The sequence below is a fragment of the Rhinichthys klamathensis genome, unplaced genomic scaffold (assembly GCF_029890125.1).
Source record: "Rhinichthys klamathensis goyatoka isolate OS25496 unplaced genomic scaffold, OSU_Roscu_1.1 h1tg000868l_1, whole genome shotgun sequence".
Taxonomy (NCBI): domain Eukaryota; kingdom Metazoa; phylum Chordata; class Actinopteri; order Cypriniformes; family Leuciscidae; genus Rhinichthys; species Rhinichthys klamathensis.
In genome coordinates, this window is record NW_026607234.1 from 473462 (window position 1) to 490000 (window position 16539).

The 16539-nt window shown below is 35.6% G+C and overlaps 1 protein-coding gene across 12 annotated transcripts in view; it reads right to left on the reverse strand.

Moving 5' to 3' along the window:
• Positions 1-16539, reverse strand: part of ptk2aa (protein tyrosine kinase 2aa) — a 78380-nt gene that overhangs the window by 22646 nt on the left and 39195 nt on the right. For 3 of the 12 annotated variants that reach the window (XM_056243908.1, XM_056243917.1, XM_056243918.1), the window contains exons 8-20: positions 15896-16036; positions 14823-14900; positions 14209-14316; positions 13371-13488; positions 12731-12761; positions 11971-12035; positions 11058-11147; positions 9444-9458; positions 8721-8777; positions 6522-6545; positions 5159-5256; positions 2234-2318; positions 1911-2011 (exon numbers count right to left, since the gene is read on the reverse strand). In XM_056243908.1, the coding sequence (XP_056099883.1) occupies positions 1911-2011; positions 2234-2318; positions 5159-5256; positions 6522-6545; positions 8721-8777; positions 9444-9458; positions 11058-11147; positions 11971-12035; positions 12731-12761; positions 13371-13488; positions 14209-14316; positions 14823-14900; positions 15896-16036 (1011 nt within the window). Of the gene's footprint in view, positions 1-1910; positions 2012-2233; positions 2319-5158; positions 5257-6521; positions 6546-8720; positions 8778-8891; positions 9057-9443; positions 9459-11057; positions 11148-11970; positions 12036-12730; positions 12762-13370; positions 13489-14208; positions 14317-14822; positions 14901-15895; positions 16037-16539 lie in introns of those variants that run through there. The other 9 variants (XM_056243909.1, XM_056243910.1, XM_056243912.1 and 6 more) reach the window with 9 other exon arrangements.

Sequence of the window (16539 nt, forward strand, 5' to 3'; positions counted from 1 at the left end):
TCATAGGAAGTAATAAGAAATGACTCTTTACATTAGGGTAGTAGCCTAGTGAGAACAGTGTTGGGGGAATCACTTTTTTTTCTCTTTTTCATCAAACCGCAATTTTTGCAAGTTCCCGCAATGTCATTGGATAAAATTGCATAAATATCCCACATATTCCATAGCATTTTTAAAGAAAACGGGCCGCGTAATCAAGGATTTTTGCCTTGGTTAGTTTTTCTGGAAGGACTGGTAGTTGTATCTGAGACTGGAAGAGTTTGGTTTGAGGAGACGTTGTTTTCTGCTGACAAAGCAAATCCACTTCCAAAGGATGAGATTGATACGGTAAAACTGAACACATCATCACTGTTCGTATCACTGAGTATCTACAAGGGGTGAAACGGTACACAGAAGTCACGGTTCGGTTCATACCTCGGTTCAGACATCACGGTTCGGTACGATTTCGGTATAATGGAGGGAAAAGCAAAACAAAAATGCAGAAGGCATTGTATTTTTTAAATAAGTTTTATTAATAAAGGCATAGAACCAGTTTATTTGTAGTGCACTGACAATAGTTTTATATAATAGTTTATTAATTAAATTAATAAAAAGACAAAAAGACCTTGCGATATGTTTGGTAATTGTACCTGAAATAATTTAAAATTAATTTGCTATATTTCAGATCAATATATTTGTTTTCCTTAATTTTAATTAACATTATTAATTGACAATGTAACATTATTCTCTTCTGAATTATAAATAATTGATTTCTGTATAAAATAATACTACCATTAAAAACACATTCGATTTTCTTTTTTTAATCAATGTAGAATGTGTAAGATTAGCGCTCCGAGGACAAGAAATGGAAACCAATGCAATATGATGAATGTCCAAAAGATGGAACACACAGACTGTTTTGAAATGGAGTTGGATAAATATGTTTTGCTTTTAAAACAGTGTGTGTGTGATTTTGGTTGAGTGACAGTTGTAGGTTACAGTTTGACAAGAGTTTACAGTGTGACAAAAGCACAATGTTGTGTTTTATTGCGAGTGTACACAAATATAAGTAATCACTTTGCAGGTTTAATGATCTGTATGAACAAAATGACGGAGTATGTTTTTTATGTTTCCACTGTTCGATCGCGCCCGCGCCTCTCTCTCTCTCTCTCTCTCTCTCTCTCTCACACACAGTTCGATCGCGCCCGCGCGCCTCTCTCTCTCTCTCTCTCGCACACACACACACACACACTCCAGCATTGCAATCTTGACATCGCTGCCTGTTCATTATGCGGTCACGGTCACATCAAACGCGAATAGAGCGTCAAATTCGCGTCTAGTTCGACGCTAGTCCAAAGCGAATAGGACGCGCGTATAAAGCCAACGTTTGAAGTGAACGCGCGTTCAGAGCTAAGCCGATGGTACAGATTATGTGTCCCTAAAGAACCCGCGTATCTAACAGTAGATCCGCATTACATTAATTAATTTGCACGCGAGTTTTATTTATTTTTATACCGTGTATTCTCCGTGTAAATTCGTGCACCGAACCGTGACGCCCGTACCGTTTCGGTTCGATACGAATACATGTACCGTTCCACCCCTAGTATAAAGTGCTGAGGAAGAGCTGAAAATCAGATATGCAAATGTGCGTTTGGTTTTCCAACACACACTGCAAGCGGTCGACCAATCACAACAGATTAGGCCTTTTGACCAATCAGAGCAGAGCAGGCTCTCAGAAAGGCGGGGCTTAGAGAGACTGAATAATTTATCAAACTGTTTCAGACACTGTGAGACAAGAGCTGATGCTGCAGTGTATGTTATGAGAAAAAGAGTGTTTTTTGACCTTGGATGCATGTAAGCCTATTAAAGGAGACTGCAAAACAACATTAGGAGCCTTTAAAAAAGGGGCACTTTGAAATGACAGCAAGCCTCACCTCTCCAAGCGTGCACAACTCCATGATGATCCAGACGGGATTTTCCGTGATTATCCCAATCAACTTCACAATGTGCGGATGGTCGAACTGCCGCATTGTCACTGTCAAGCGTTACATCACACAAAGATTCTCACGCAAAACACTTTTGCAAATTCATAATGGTTTTGTGGGATTCTGACTTCTCTAAAACAGAAGTGGCAGAAGTGACTTCCTCATATTCAACTTTACTATGTGTCATGTGTTCAGATGGAACAACCATGCTGGAGAAAAAAAGCTAAATGTGATGTGGGTCACTAGTGTGAAGCGTTACTTAAAATACTCACGAGCTTCCTGTAGAAACTTCTCACGCACGCTGTCAGATGTGCAGTTCTTACACGTCTTTATGGCCACCGATAATGATGGATTCTCCTGTCAGGAAGAGCACATGAGGATCTCAAACACACGCAACTCAAAAAACCGTATGAACAAATTCAAGAATATTACAGTATAGCGACATTACAAAAGATTGTATATTACAAATTCAGTTTAAAACTCTGATTTGTGTGACATTATTAGTTTCTAAGAATAGACAACATAAAATATAAAAATAAACAATTCTGATAAAAATCAATAAAATAATACATACATCAATTGTTTATATTTTAAGGGGAGATTGTCATAAATTGTCATAAATTCAAATATGTACTTATTTAAATATTTTTAAATTCCAACTATATTTATTTTAAAATAAGAAGAATGGGTAACTAGCGTTAGATTTAGTCTAATTTAAGATCTCAACTCAACTCAACTTTATTTATAGAGCACTTTCAACACCACAAGTGGAACCAAAGTGCTGTTTATCTCACTCTCACTCTGTTTAGACTAGCTAGTTTGGGACTAAATGTTGACTTGCTTATTTGTTCTTACTAATAAACTTATTTATCAAAAAATGTTTCCATCCATTAATTAAAGAACAATATTTGTTTGATCATTTTTTATACAATAATTTTCATAACAAGGTTTTAAGGTTAAGCTTAATGAATGCATTAGACTACAGTTAGACTAGTTTAAGACTAGCTACTTTAACCCTCTGGGGACGGCAAACGCACCGGTGCGTTTTGGCAGATTTTTTTCACATAGCAGAAAAATAGACTTAAACTACTCCATCATTTCTGGTCATACAGAGTTAAGACATATTAAAAAATAAACTGTTAAATGTCTACTTTTTTATGTGCCCACCTACAATCGAAATAAAATATTGTGCTTTTGTAAAATAAAGAAAATAAACAGGGTGTGCGTTCTGCCTCTCCGTGTCCGTGAACTTTTTTTCTGGAGCACGTCTATAAACTTAAACAAAACTCAGCGAATACTATTCACCCAGACATGAGCAATATATGTTTATGATCATTTAAGTTTGTACTTTTAAATTATCTAATTTAAAACTAAAATAAATATTCTCTGTTTATGTAATCTATATAAAAAGAGAGAGGTGTCAGCCGTTCTCATTATCGTTCATTATCGTTCGCATCTCATTATTCCGCTAATGTGACACGCCCACGGAGAGCGCGCACTATTCAAACGCTAATGATCTGAAGCAACACATTGAGACGTGTAAACGCCCACATAAACTCGGTAAACACACTATATTTAGTCAGATTAATGTACTGTCGTCTTGCGCGGCTGTGAGGAATAATCCTGGGACATTTACCTACCTCAGAACAAGTGCTGGTTTATTTTCACTTCGAGGAGCGAGCTGAGCTGTAAGTGTTTTATTCTTGTGCTTTGTTCTAATCGCGATATATAATAACATTAGTGTCTGTAAACGCAAAAATAGCCTACTGTTTAAATTTGAATCATGTTTCTGTGTGTGTGTGTGTGTGTGTGTGACTAGTTTTGGATAGATTATAAAGTTTTAACTCTAAAATAGACATAAAATAAGCTTTTGTTAGCAGTTTCTGCTCATATGTTAAATATATAGTATGTTTTGTCAAAACTAATCAACTAAAAATAGTGTTTGTTCCAATGCAAGCTATATCAAAATAATGAATCCTTAACTTTGAAATATGTATGATAAAATGTATTGGCCGACTAACAAACTAAGACTTATGGAAAAAAGACAATTTTCTTTTCAAGATGTTTCCAACTCTAACTTTGACCCAATTCTGTAGAATGCCCCATATAACCTATTTGAACAGGATTTGTTTCCAGGTATGACTAAAAATGTGCTTTTGACTTTCATTTATATTTTGATTTTATATGTATATGTATATGTATGTGTGTGTGTGTGTGTATATTGTCCTTGCATTCTTTCTTGTGTGACACACCTGAATGAAAGGGTCATTAATATGCGGGGTCTTTGTCTTCTCAACCACCTAATTATTCACAATGGGGTTGGGCCGTTCACGCTCATTCGCATATTGCCTTGGCTAATAAAAAATGTTTTTCACAATTTAAAAGAATCTATTGTGTTATGTGAATGATTAGAAAGGATGATTTTCAGATCATTTTGAAGCAGAAACTCTAGGCCACAACTTCCATTAGTCAAAAGTCTTGTGGACACATATTTAGTATTTATTTTGTGGCTTTATTTCAGAAACTTTCATTTTTATTTTTTTCAATAACCATGCATAAACAATATTCTCTCAAAAATACAAACATGTACATACATGTTGCTCACATATTATGGTAGCCCTGTTTGTGCTAAATAGAGTGTAATTTCACCTGTGCCATTAATATGTTTATAAGCAACTGAAAAAAGCACAAATGTCAGGGCATGTCAAAACATCTCAAGGAACCCAAAAACACCTTGGTCCCCAGAGGGTTAAATGCTAAATAATAGTTGGAAGACTAATCCGCCGCTGGTTGTATAATCAGGTTTTTTAATGATAATTTTTGTGAGTAAAATAAAGCCTGTGGTAAACGTAACTTGACGATAAAAAAACAAAAAAAAAACGTATAACTTGACGATACTTCAACGTTTTATCCTACAATGTAAACTGCACAAACTGTCTTATCTAGTCGCTTATTAGAAACATATGTTTTCAAAAATAAACATAACTGCTTCAAAATTTGCATTTTCAGCATGAGTGTGTGCAGTTTATGTTGTTGATACATCAAAGTATCGTCAAGTTATGTTTACCACAGGCTTTATTTTACTCATAAATAAAAACCCACAAGAGCCACTAGTGAATTAGTCTTCCGGGTCCTGACAGTGTTTGTTCGGTATGGACTGTTGTTTGGACTGTGTGGATGATGAATATGCAGTTTACCGGACTGATGTAAACCCCTTGGTGGACGTCACCGAACTGTCCCTCGCCGATACACCGTCCCAGCTCGATTCTGTCCCGCTGGATCTCATAGTCCTGAGCTACGGACGAAAGACACAAGGAGGCAGACGTCACAAACCTGAAGCTCATCATCAGAGGAACATCACAAACCCTGGGCGTCACGTGTGTTCAGAGGAACGACATGCTGCACACAAGCAGCTCTGATGGAGACCAACAATATTTACTGAACGCAGAGCTCAGCGATTCACCAAACGCTGCAATTGCAGGTTTAGAAACACTGAGGTCATGAACAAAAGACCTTAGTCAGGGTAGATGCCATATTTAATAATCCACAAATCAAGACGAGGCTGTGAGCGGCAGAAAGACATGCATTTAATGCGTTCCAACTACACATTGGAAATGTGTCTATCCCAAAAAAAAAAAAAAATCTAGATGACAAAAAGTTGGTTATGAAAATTAAAGGTAACATAAAATATTAAGATGAAAGATGATGCTGATTAAGATGAAGTATTAAGATTGAGAAAACTGCACAAAAATGCCAGATATTTTCATTTGTCATATATTTAATATGGCGTTCAGCCTGACTAATGTACATAACCTATATTAAAATAAGTATTCAATAAAGTCTTAAATGTTATGTAAAAATCATAATACAGCAAAATAAAATAAAAAACATATAAACAAATCTTTTGTAACATTATAAATGTCTTTACTGTGATTTTTGTTCAATTTAATGTGTCCTTGTCGAATATCATAGTAAAACAATTTTTTTTAAATCATAGTAATTTCAAAAATTGCACCATTTATTAAAACAAACAAACAAACAAAAACTAAGAAATATAAATAAGCAAAACAAAAATCTATTCATTGTCTACATATCAATGACTTCTGCAGGTTTTCTGTTATACAAAGTATTTAAGCTCATAAATATATAAATGGGTTACTATTAATAATCATCATATTATTTGTATTAATATTTGGTTATGATTTTGATTTGGTTATTATTAATAATCATATTATTTTGATTAATAATAATAAAACAAAGATGCCTAATAATAATAATAATAATATAAAGCCTTAAAGAAGCCGTATGCCATGTTTTGGGTGTTAAAATATTTTTTTCCTGTCCCAGATTGACTGGTAGATCGTCACACTGACAACGACAAGGTCAAGGGTTCGAATCCCATAAGACACAATTCTACACATTTGATGAAAACCTGCATTTGCCAATAATACGAGAAGGAACCTGCTACCAAAACAACACAAGCACACGGCAAAACTGAGACAGAGAGAGAAAAACAGAAAAGAAACTGAGAGAAACACACAGACAGAGGGATGGCGTTACCTGCGTCTAATCCATAGCATTCGGCTGGGTGTTAAAGAGAAAAGTGAGAGATTGGGCGTTTAGATCACAATTAAAGCTCAGGATGAAAGAGAAACAGAGGGATGAGATGATAGACATGTCAAACACTCAGGAAAGAGCTGTTATAAGTCATCACACTGATGTATGCGTGTTTATATTCAGCATATTATAGAAAATAAACTACAAGACAACATAAAGAATGACTTGGAAAATGAGCAATAAAATAAAATCAAACTTCTGTTAACAGCAGATCTCATTCTAAGACGTTTAGATATTTTTCAATGAACAATGAACACTTAAAATTGATACATTTCTCAGAAAAGATGATTGTATCTTTTTTTAAAGAATGCTTAGATACTGGAAAATACTATTTTCTGTGCACTTTTTGCAGTGAAGGAGCAAAAGCAATATAAAAGTAGTTCATACGACGACTCACTATTCCTCTGAAGCCAAATGTTAGCATTAAGTGATTCGTTTTTTTTGTTTGTAAATCTCATTATGCTACATTATCATAATATTGGATCCAATCTGCCAACTTGTTTTCTTTGGATTAGCACAGGTTTTATGTGTGTTTTAGCTTGAGCTGATGCACCTCAGTGTTTGAGGGAAAAGAGTTCACTCAAGCTTATTTACCCCAAAAACACTTCGGTGCATCATCTCAGATCAACGAGGCCCATAACCAATCAGATGCAAAAAGAAATACAAAACCTGTGCTAATCGCAAGAAAACAAGTTGATAAAAAAGATTGAATCCAATATTTAGCAATAACATTGCATAACAAGACTTTTTAAAAGCAATTTTTTGTAGGCAGGTCATTTTTGACCAAGAACACCACAAGGCTATTAAAAAAAAAACATATATATATATATATATATATATATGTTTTTTTTAATTTTTTTATAAAATAAAATATAAATATAAATAAAATATATATATATATATTGTTATACCCTGTTTTTATACACTGTGTGAGCAAGGTCAGTAAGTTTTTTTGTCCAATGCAATAACATTTCCAGTTTTGGGAAAAGCAAAATCCTCTTCGGACACAACGTGAGGGTTAAGTCTAAAATATATAACATCAGAACAATTGGAATATAGTGCATAAGTCAAATGTACTATATTTATGATGCTTTCTTGTCAACATTCAGCTAAACATCTGCTTTTGTTGCACAGCAGGACATCATACAAGTTTGGAACGACATGAAAATTTGCACTGTAAAAAAGAGATTATTGGAGTGTGTTTTATGTAAGTCTTTCTACTTCAAAATGTTACATTTAATTTAATGTGTTAATCCTTTTCTAATTATTTGTGGAATTTACTAGCAATTTCTGAGAATAAAAATAGTTTTACCCTTTTTTTCTCCCAGTGTGAGTAAATAATGGCACGTTTTCATTCAAAGACACGTTACGCATTAAGTCGGCGTGTGTGTTCAGAATCCTGTGATTGTTTGTACAGGCCCGCATGTAAAGTCACACACTCGTGAATGTTAGTGTGCATGCAGTCTGCAGTCGCTGACTCACATACACTCACACACACACACACACTGACTTCTACGCTCTTACTAAAAGGCTCTTTATTGGCATTGATGTTCCATGAAGCTTTAACATCCATAGAAACTTTCCATTGCACAAAAATGGAATTTATAGTGGAAAAAGATTTTTTTTAGGATAGTTATATAAGGAAATGATCACTGAAAGGTTCTTTGGGGAACGAAAATTGTTCTTCTATGGCATTGCTGAGAAAATCTCCTTATGGGACCTTTACTTTTAAGAGTGTAGAGTGTTTATATAAAGTTAATTCAGATTAAACTAGTTGCGATTTTACAGTAGATTAATAAGAAAACACTTTTGAGGGCTTCCCCGAAGCAAATTGTGTCTGATTTAGACAAACCCAGTGACACACACACACCTAATTTTACCTTGCTTTGATTATTTAAATCTAATAAATCTCGACACAAACTCTCGAATGAATCCTGCATGAGTTTCCAGAGAGAATTTTCTGGAATGTCAGAGCTGGATACTTTAAATTGCATTTGCCGCCACATCAACAAACCAAACGAGCCAGACAGGGAAAAAAAGGTCAGGATTTGGCTCCGAAAACGGACGGATCTGGACAGAAACATCTGGATCCCAGGAGACAGTTACACACACTTCACAGACAGCACGAGTGAGGGTACTTACTAGAGGGCATGGTGTAGGTGTCTTCCTCATCTATGATCTCTGCGTAGTCATCCGTTTCTGCAGGGAGACAGAAGCAGAGGTCAGTATCTCTCACACACACACACACACACACACACACACTGGCCAAAGCAACGCCCACTCGGTCACTACACCACCAGAAACACATGTAACCTTCCACTACAGAAACTAGAGCCGGCCGAAAACAAGCCAAGAAACTCCTCCATGAAGACACATACACACAAACATGCACTTCTCTCTGTTAAACTCTCTGAACTCAATCTGTGTGGCTCTGAGTGTCTGTCTGTCCAACCGGCCAATCAGAGAGCAGCTCTGGCTGTCCCACCGGCCAATCGGAGAGCAGCTCTGGCTGTCCCACCGGCCAATCAGAGAGCAGCTCTGTGGTTGTGCTTGAGAAAGCCAGGGGAAGGAAGTGACTCTTTCGTCTTCATGCAAAACAGATTTAGTCCGGCGTTTTTGTTTTTGGGAGAGGTCACTCTCTTCTCTAAATAATTACACCTTTAAAGTCTGTCTCATAAGGAATGCAGGGAGCAAAAGAGCAAGTATGCGCTTCAAGTGAAGGAGATGCAATAAAAACAACTCACATTTACACACTCCAACTAAACTGAAACATATGCAAGATTGTCTATATTCAAGTAAGTTTCCAAATGCACACAGAGACAGTTAGTCAGAGATCAGAAATGAAGATCACGAGTCAAACTTTACCATCTCCACTATCTTCTGCAGGTCCGAGGAGAGCATGCAAAGATCAGAGAAAGATTAATTCATCAGCTGGCATGAACACACACACATACACACACACACACTCATCATGAACTGGTGTAGAAGTCCTCGCTCATGCTGTTCTGGGAGTCATTAGTGTGGTTATATTGGGTTAGACGTGCTGCAGGAATGTGTGGGATGAGATTCAATTGGGACGTGGACACACTTCAGCTTGTATTGTTCCACCACGGGTCTAATTCAGTGCAGTTCACAGTTTAAACAGATTTGCATTTATATACTTTATTTATAGAATAAATAATATTAATTGGGGGCAGGTTTACACTTTTTAATATTATTGGCAAAATTGGGAGACTTTCAAAAAAACTGGCATTGCCATTTCATCACTAAACCAAAAGAAGAAAAAATTATATTATAGGTCTAATTCAGTGCTATTCACATGGAAATCTTTTTGTATATATTTGTTCTAATATATATACTGTATATATATATATATATTATAATAAATGATATTATTTGGAGGCAGGTTTTTTACATTTTAACATAAATAGCAAATTAGCAATAAAATTGTCTGTAAAATATTGCATTATCATTACTGGAAAATATTTTTTTATTATTATAATATGTAAAACGTATAATATAAATATTGTTTTATTATATTCGATTTTTAATTATATATATATATATATATATACATACACTGAATATATATATATATTACTTACTATATATATATATATATATATATATATATATTATAACGTATTATTAAATTGTAAAGTAAATGGCAAAAAAAAAATGTTTTAATTTTTATTTCATGGCAATTTAAATAAATGTATTAAATTGATTTAAATAAATAAAATGAACAAAATCTTCTTGTCCAAATTCAATTTATTTAATACATTTATTTAAATTAATTGCCATGAAAAAAATTCTTGTTCAAATTCTATTTCATGGCAATTAATTTAAATAAATGTATTAAATTAATTGAAAAAAAAATTTGGACAAGAAGATTTTGTTACTTTATTAATGAAAATCAAGTTTAACAGTAATTACAAGTAATGTGCATTACTGAAATGACAATAATTTCATAAATAAGCAACAAAAACAAACAAAATCCTAAAATAGGCATAATTTTGTTTAAGCAAAATAAATAATAATTTTTTATGTTTTGGATTTTGGGGTGAAATGTGGCCTGTTACTTCATAAAAAAATAATTAATCAATGTCAAAGGTGCAGGCAAAAGAGACTGACACCTCAGCATCTGATATGAACCATAAAATAAATCAACATTTTGTGCAGTTAACAGAAGATCTGCAACACATATGTGTGCTGGGGGCGGAGTCACGGAGGAGGCGTGGCCAGCAATCACATGTGAAGCAGAATGTGATTTGATTCGTCAGCGAGGTAGAAACTACATCCTCTTAAGAGACATTGCATACTTTAATCAATATAGCATTAAAAAAGATAAACGCTTCCCGATAGAAGAAAATGATGAATCAGAGCTGTGGTATGATACATGAGAAACAGATTGAATATGTTTGGGGTCGAGAGCAAGTGAGTGTTAGTGTTAAACACACACACAGGAACAGCATGTACCCTTAGGAGGAGGATCATGGGAACAGAGGACAAACGGAAGGAGAAAGCGTCGAGCTTTAGCAGCTTTGGTGGGCGTCTGAACCACAGAGTCTTCAGTGAGGAACGACAGATGGAGAGAGAAAGAGAGTGAAGCAAAGCAAGACAATATGGAGGGAGGAATGGACACAGAACAAACATGTTTATCTTCCAGCTCCGTGACAAAACCCTGAACATCTCATCCTGAAACCACACTTTCACTATCAGGTCGTTTCACACCAAAAATTATAGCATTTTATTTACTAAATGAATAATGTAAATCAGGAAATGGTGCAAACACAACCAAAAAGTAGTGCTGAAGATAATATGCACAGTGCAATAACAAAAATGAAGCATGTTTTCATTGAAAAGAACGACACTGACTTCATTTAAATATGCAAGGTGCCTTTAGAGAGCGACTTTAGGTTTGAAATCTCAGATGTAAACAGCTTAAAAACAGCAGACACATTCATGAGCTACAGAGACCAAACATCTGGAGTACAAGTGATGATGATCTTTAAATGCGTTGCAGAAACCAGCACAACATCTTGAAGACATCAGAGAAACGCTTTAAAGACTATGTGAAACAGCATTTGCCATGTTTGTAATATTTCAGAGTGAAACCAAATCTCCAGCAGGACGAGACTTGATTTAATCCATTGTGGATGTGATTGGATCGAGAAGTGTTAAGCTATGATGTTAAACTATAAAACAGGGGAAAATCCCACAGGCTTTCACACCCGTTTTACAAAAAAATCATATTTTGATATGAACATATTGTAGATATTGTTGTCTGGCAGATCCGATCTATCTGTGAACTCTTCTTTGGAGAGTCTTTACCCAGAATGCTCAGCGGGACTAAACCTGATAACTCGGATAAATGGGAGGCGTGTCGTACCTGAAACAGAGATGGCACGAACTCCTGCCCGAATCCCCTCCAGACGCTTCTCATTGTTGGCAAGTCTGTGGAGTAACAATTTCATTAATGAACAAAATGGTGATTATTATTGTTTCCATGCACACTATAAAAAAAAAAGAACAGTTATCCAACCATAACGACGACTTTCAGAGGTTCACGTGAGCGTTTGATTGGTACCGGCTTAATGCAGATTATACTCGAAAGATTGTACGTACTAGACATGACACATGCAGAATTAAAACATATGTAAGCATATGTACTTTGAAAGACAGAGTATGTAATATTTTATATATATAATACAGTATGCCTGGGAAAAATATAATAAAAATGTAAAAAAAATAATACAATAAAACATTATATATTGTGTGTGTATTAAAATATATTCAATATATGTTTTTTTGAATATAAAAAAATAACAGTTCACTACAGCATCATCAGGCTAATTTAACATCCTGATATATATAATAATGTATAATGTATGAAATATAGCCTAATAATGTTCTTGAGTAAACTTCATTGGCAACAAAAACAATGCATTAAAACCATAATGACAATCTTGGCCAATTATCACAAATATATTGTGAATGCTTGATATATCGCCCAGCTAATTTCCCAATCTTCAGGTTTGTCCTGGTTTAGTAGTGTTTAATCTTTAACAGGTGGTCAAACTAAATGAATATCCTGCCAGACAGTTTATTAAACAGCTCAGGAACGGCGGAGAACTGAATTCATGACTTACTTTGGAATGGATGGAAGAGCTCTCTCACCCTCTGTAGGACAGAAAACACACGACATCCGCTTATGAATCAGACAGAGGAACAACACACACACAAATATGAAGAACTGCACTTCATATTGTACTACAAGATGTTCTTGTAGACCACTGGACCTCTCTCTCTCTCTCTCTCTCAAAAATTAGAATATTGTGCAAAAGTTCAATTTAAAAGGTGAAACTAATATATTATATAGACTCATTACATGCAAAGTGAGATATTTCAAGCCTTTATTTGTTATAATTTTGATGATTATGGCTTACGGCTATGAAAACCTTTTCACAATATTCTAATTTTGAATTTGGGGTTTTCATAAGCTGTAAGCCATAATCATCAAAATTATAACAAATAAAGGGTTGAAATATCTCACTTTGCATGTAATGAGTCTATAATATATTAGTTTCACATTTTAAGTTGAATTACTGAAATAACTTTGCACGATATTCAAATTTTTCGAGTTTCACCTGTATATATATATATATATATATATTAAATGGACAGCTGTGCTGCTTCGCACTGAGATTTTCCACTCAATACGTCCCGTTCATAGTTGACTGCCTCTATACCCCAGACATCCCACAATGCAGCAGTGTAGGGGAGACGTACCTTTCTGCGGTCTGACGATGAAGGACTGGCTGACGGCGCTGAGGAGTCGACAGTAGCCGTCGATGAGGTCGGCCATGTTCTCCGCAGTGGCGAAGACTGGCGTGCTGATCGTGAGAGGCTGCGAGAAAGGAGAGAGACTCACAATGAGCCATTATAGAAAACACCAGCCACATGATGACGTCAAGCTACAGCAGAGACCAGCTGCGCAGGCCAAACACACACACACACACACACACTCACACATTTATAATCTCAGACGCACACAAATGATCTCAGACACGCCCACGACAGTGTTTCCTTTTACTGTGATTCTTTAATGTGATGAGATAATAATAATAATAACAGACAATAAATACACAATACTTCTTTATATTTAGTTTTCTTTGCTGTCTGCATGCAAAAACAAAGTGTAGCCAGTCTAGTCTGATTCCCAATCCTATGACTCGTCTCTCATGAACCGGATCTTTAATGAATCGGTCAAAAAGACTCACAACTTAAGTTTAATTGAGTGTTATTTTATATAAATATTTTTAATCTAATATTTAAATATTTAGTTTTATTTCAGCTTTGTTTCAATTGCTGAAAATGTTTCGTTTTAGTTACCGGTTTAAATGAGCCTAACGAACCCGTCACGGCGTCTAAATCTGAGTAAAAATGCTGTTCAAAAGACAGACAGCCAGAAAGAGAGAGAGACAAAAAGTGCAGACAAAGAAACCAAAATAACAGTGACGGTCTGAAATTACAGCACTGTCAGCTGAGTCACACATCTCAATCTCAACACTTCAACAGTAGATCCTACAATCAAAACATCTACTTCATTTCATGCGCTTTGGTTTACCTCAGCGGCTCCTGCCACGTCCAGCTGCAGGACACCTTTCCTCTCCTTCTCCTCCACGCACGAGTAATGGATGCTCTGCACCTGCGTGAAGTTGGCCAGATGTGTCGGCTGAAAGGAAAAGAGACACAGGTGATGATACACGGACTTGTAATGAGAAAAATAAGCAAATCCTTATGAGTTATGATGTTTCATGAACATTCACTGAACTTTCCATCCACTTTGCCTCCAGACAAAATCCTGTGTCACAAACCACAGATGATTAATCAGCAGAAAATGTGATTAAAGACTCCCGTCAGAAGCCCTGAAGGACTCTGGGAGATAATACGAGGCGACACACCCAATCACAGGTGGATCTGAATTAATTCACTTTGTACTTTGTTTGAACTGCACAACTAGTGTTTTTTGCCAGTGCTGCAGACTGTATCCATATCAGCCAATCAGAATATCTGAGGTTTAGCATATAGTGATGTGAAGCAGGATTTTGGACCAATGACACTTCACTGTGGGCGGAGCTATTCATAAATACAACCAAGCAACTGACAAAACCAGCTCAGATTAACATAAAACAGATGGAACTCATTGTTTGTTGCTATGGTGATGTTGATGTGAGTTACCGTGGAACCCTTGTCTGTCAGGTAACTGATGCCCTCCTCCGGACCGATAGCAAGATCCACTGATATGACCCAACTCGACTGAGAGAGAGAGAGAGAGAGAGAGAGAGAGAGAGAGAGAGAGAGAGAGAGAGAGAGAGAGAGAGAGAGAGAGAGAGAGAGAGAGAGAGAGAGAGAGATGTCATACATATAACAAGAATGTTGCTCACATTAAGAATTCATTATGATTTAATCAAAGAAAATAATAATTAAGTCTCAGCTGGGTCACTTAAAGAACACTTGGCAAGCACCAATTGGTAAGTAAACTAACGTTAGTTGTTGGGTTTATAATTTATAAGGAACTGCTATTTTTCTCTATATATATTCCTTGCATTAATCCACCAAATTGAAACCAACCCATGATATAATATATAAAGTAAATGCCAATGTAGTTTGGGGTTGGTAAGATATTTTAATGTTTTTCAAAGAAGTCTCTTCTGCTCGCCAAGGCTTTGATTTATTTGTCTGAAAATACAGTAAAAACAGTAATATTGTGAAATATGATTACAATTTAAAATAGGTGTTTTCTATGTGAATATATGTTAAAGTGTCATTTATTCCTGTGATCAAAGCTGAATTTTCAGCAGCATTCAGTGTCACATGATCCTTCAGAAATCACTCTGATATGATGATTTGATGCTCAAGAAACATTTCTGATTATTATCAGTGTTAAAACCTGTTGTGCTGGTTCATATTTGTGTGGAAACCCTGAAACATTTAATTTTTCAATTAAAAAGAACACCATTTATTTGAAATAGAATATTTTGTAACATTCTAAATGTCTAACTAAAACGTTACATTGTTACATTCTAAATGTCTAATTCTAAACTGTCACTTTTGATCCAGTTATTACTATTGAAAATCTCACTGACTCAAACTTTTAAAGAGTAGTGTATAGTCAGTAGTTTAACTAGTAATAGAAATTGTTCTCCAATGGCTTGTTTTTGGACATTTTGGACCCAGTGTCAGCGAATAAAACTCCTCATGACCACCAGGAGGCAGGAGAGGCCAGTATTTGAGCACATGACCTGCCGTACCCCTAGAGCACAGCGAAAGCACTCTTTGTCGAATCTGTAGACGGGCGCCAGGATCTCGAAGAACTTCAGTATGCTCTGCTCGTCGTTCAGGTTGGCGAACTGCTTAAATGTTTGCTGGATCTGTTTCCTCAGCGTTTTGGCCTGAAACACGAGAGAAGGAACGGCGTTACACCTCACACACTGGATGAAAACATTAATAAACTGACTGAAAACAGAACATTAGTCAAGTCCCATACGTAGAAATGACTCAGTTTCACTCCAATAACATCATATCGAATTACAGCGCTATAAAGTGCAGCAAGCAAGACGTTTAATTCAGAAATTACGAATAACGTCGATTTTTACACGTTCTGAAGAACAAGTTATGCATCAAATATTTAGTTTGTGCAAATCACTAACATGAGCAATAGTATGGAGCAAATACAATAAATATTGTGTGCTTAAGTAAAATCGTGTCTATATATCATAACAGAATTACTCTGAATCAAACCGGTCATTCAAGTTCATAACAACCATCAAATTCAGCTGTCAATCAAATAAAACATAGCAGTCTTCATATTTCCTTAACACTCAAAATACACAAAACCAACACACTCCGTCTCATGCTGAAGTCAATGCTCAAACTCGGATACATGTGCAACTGA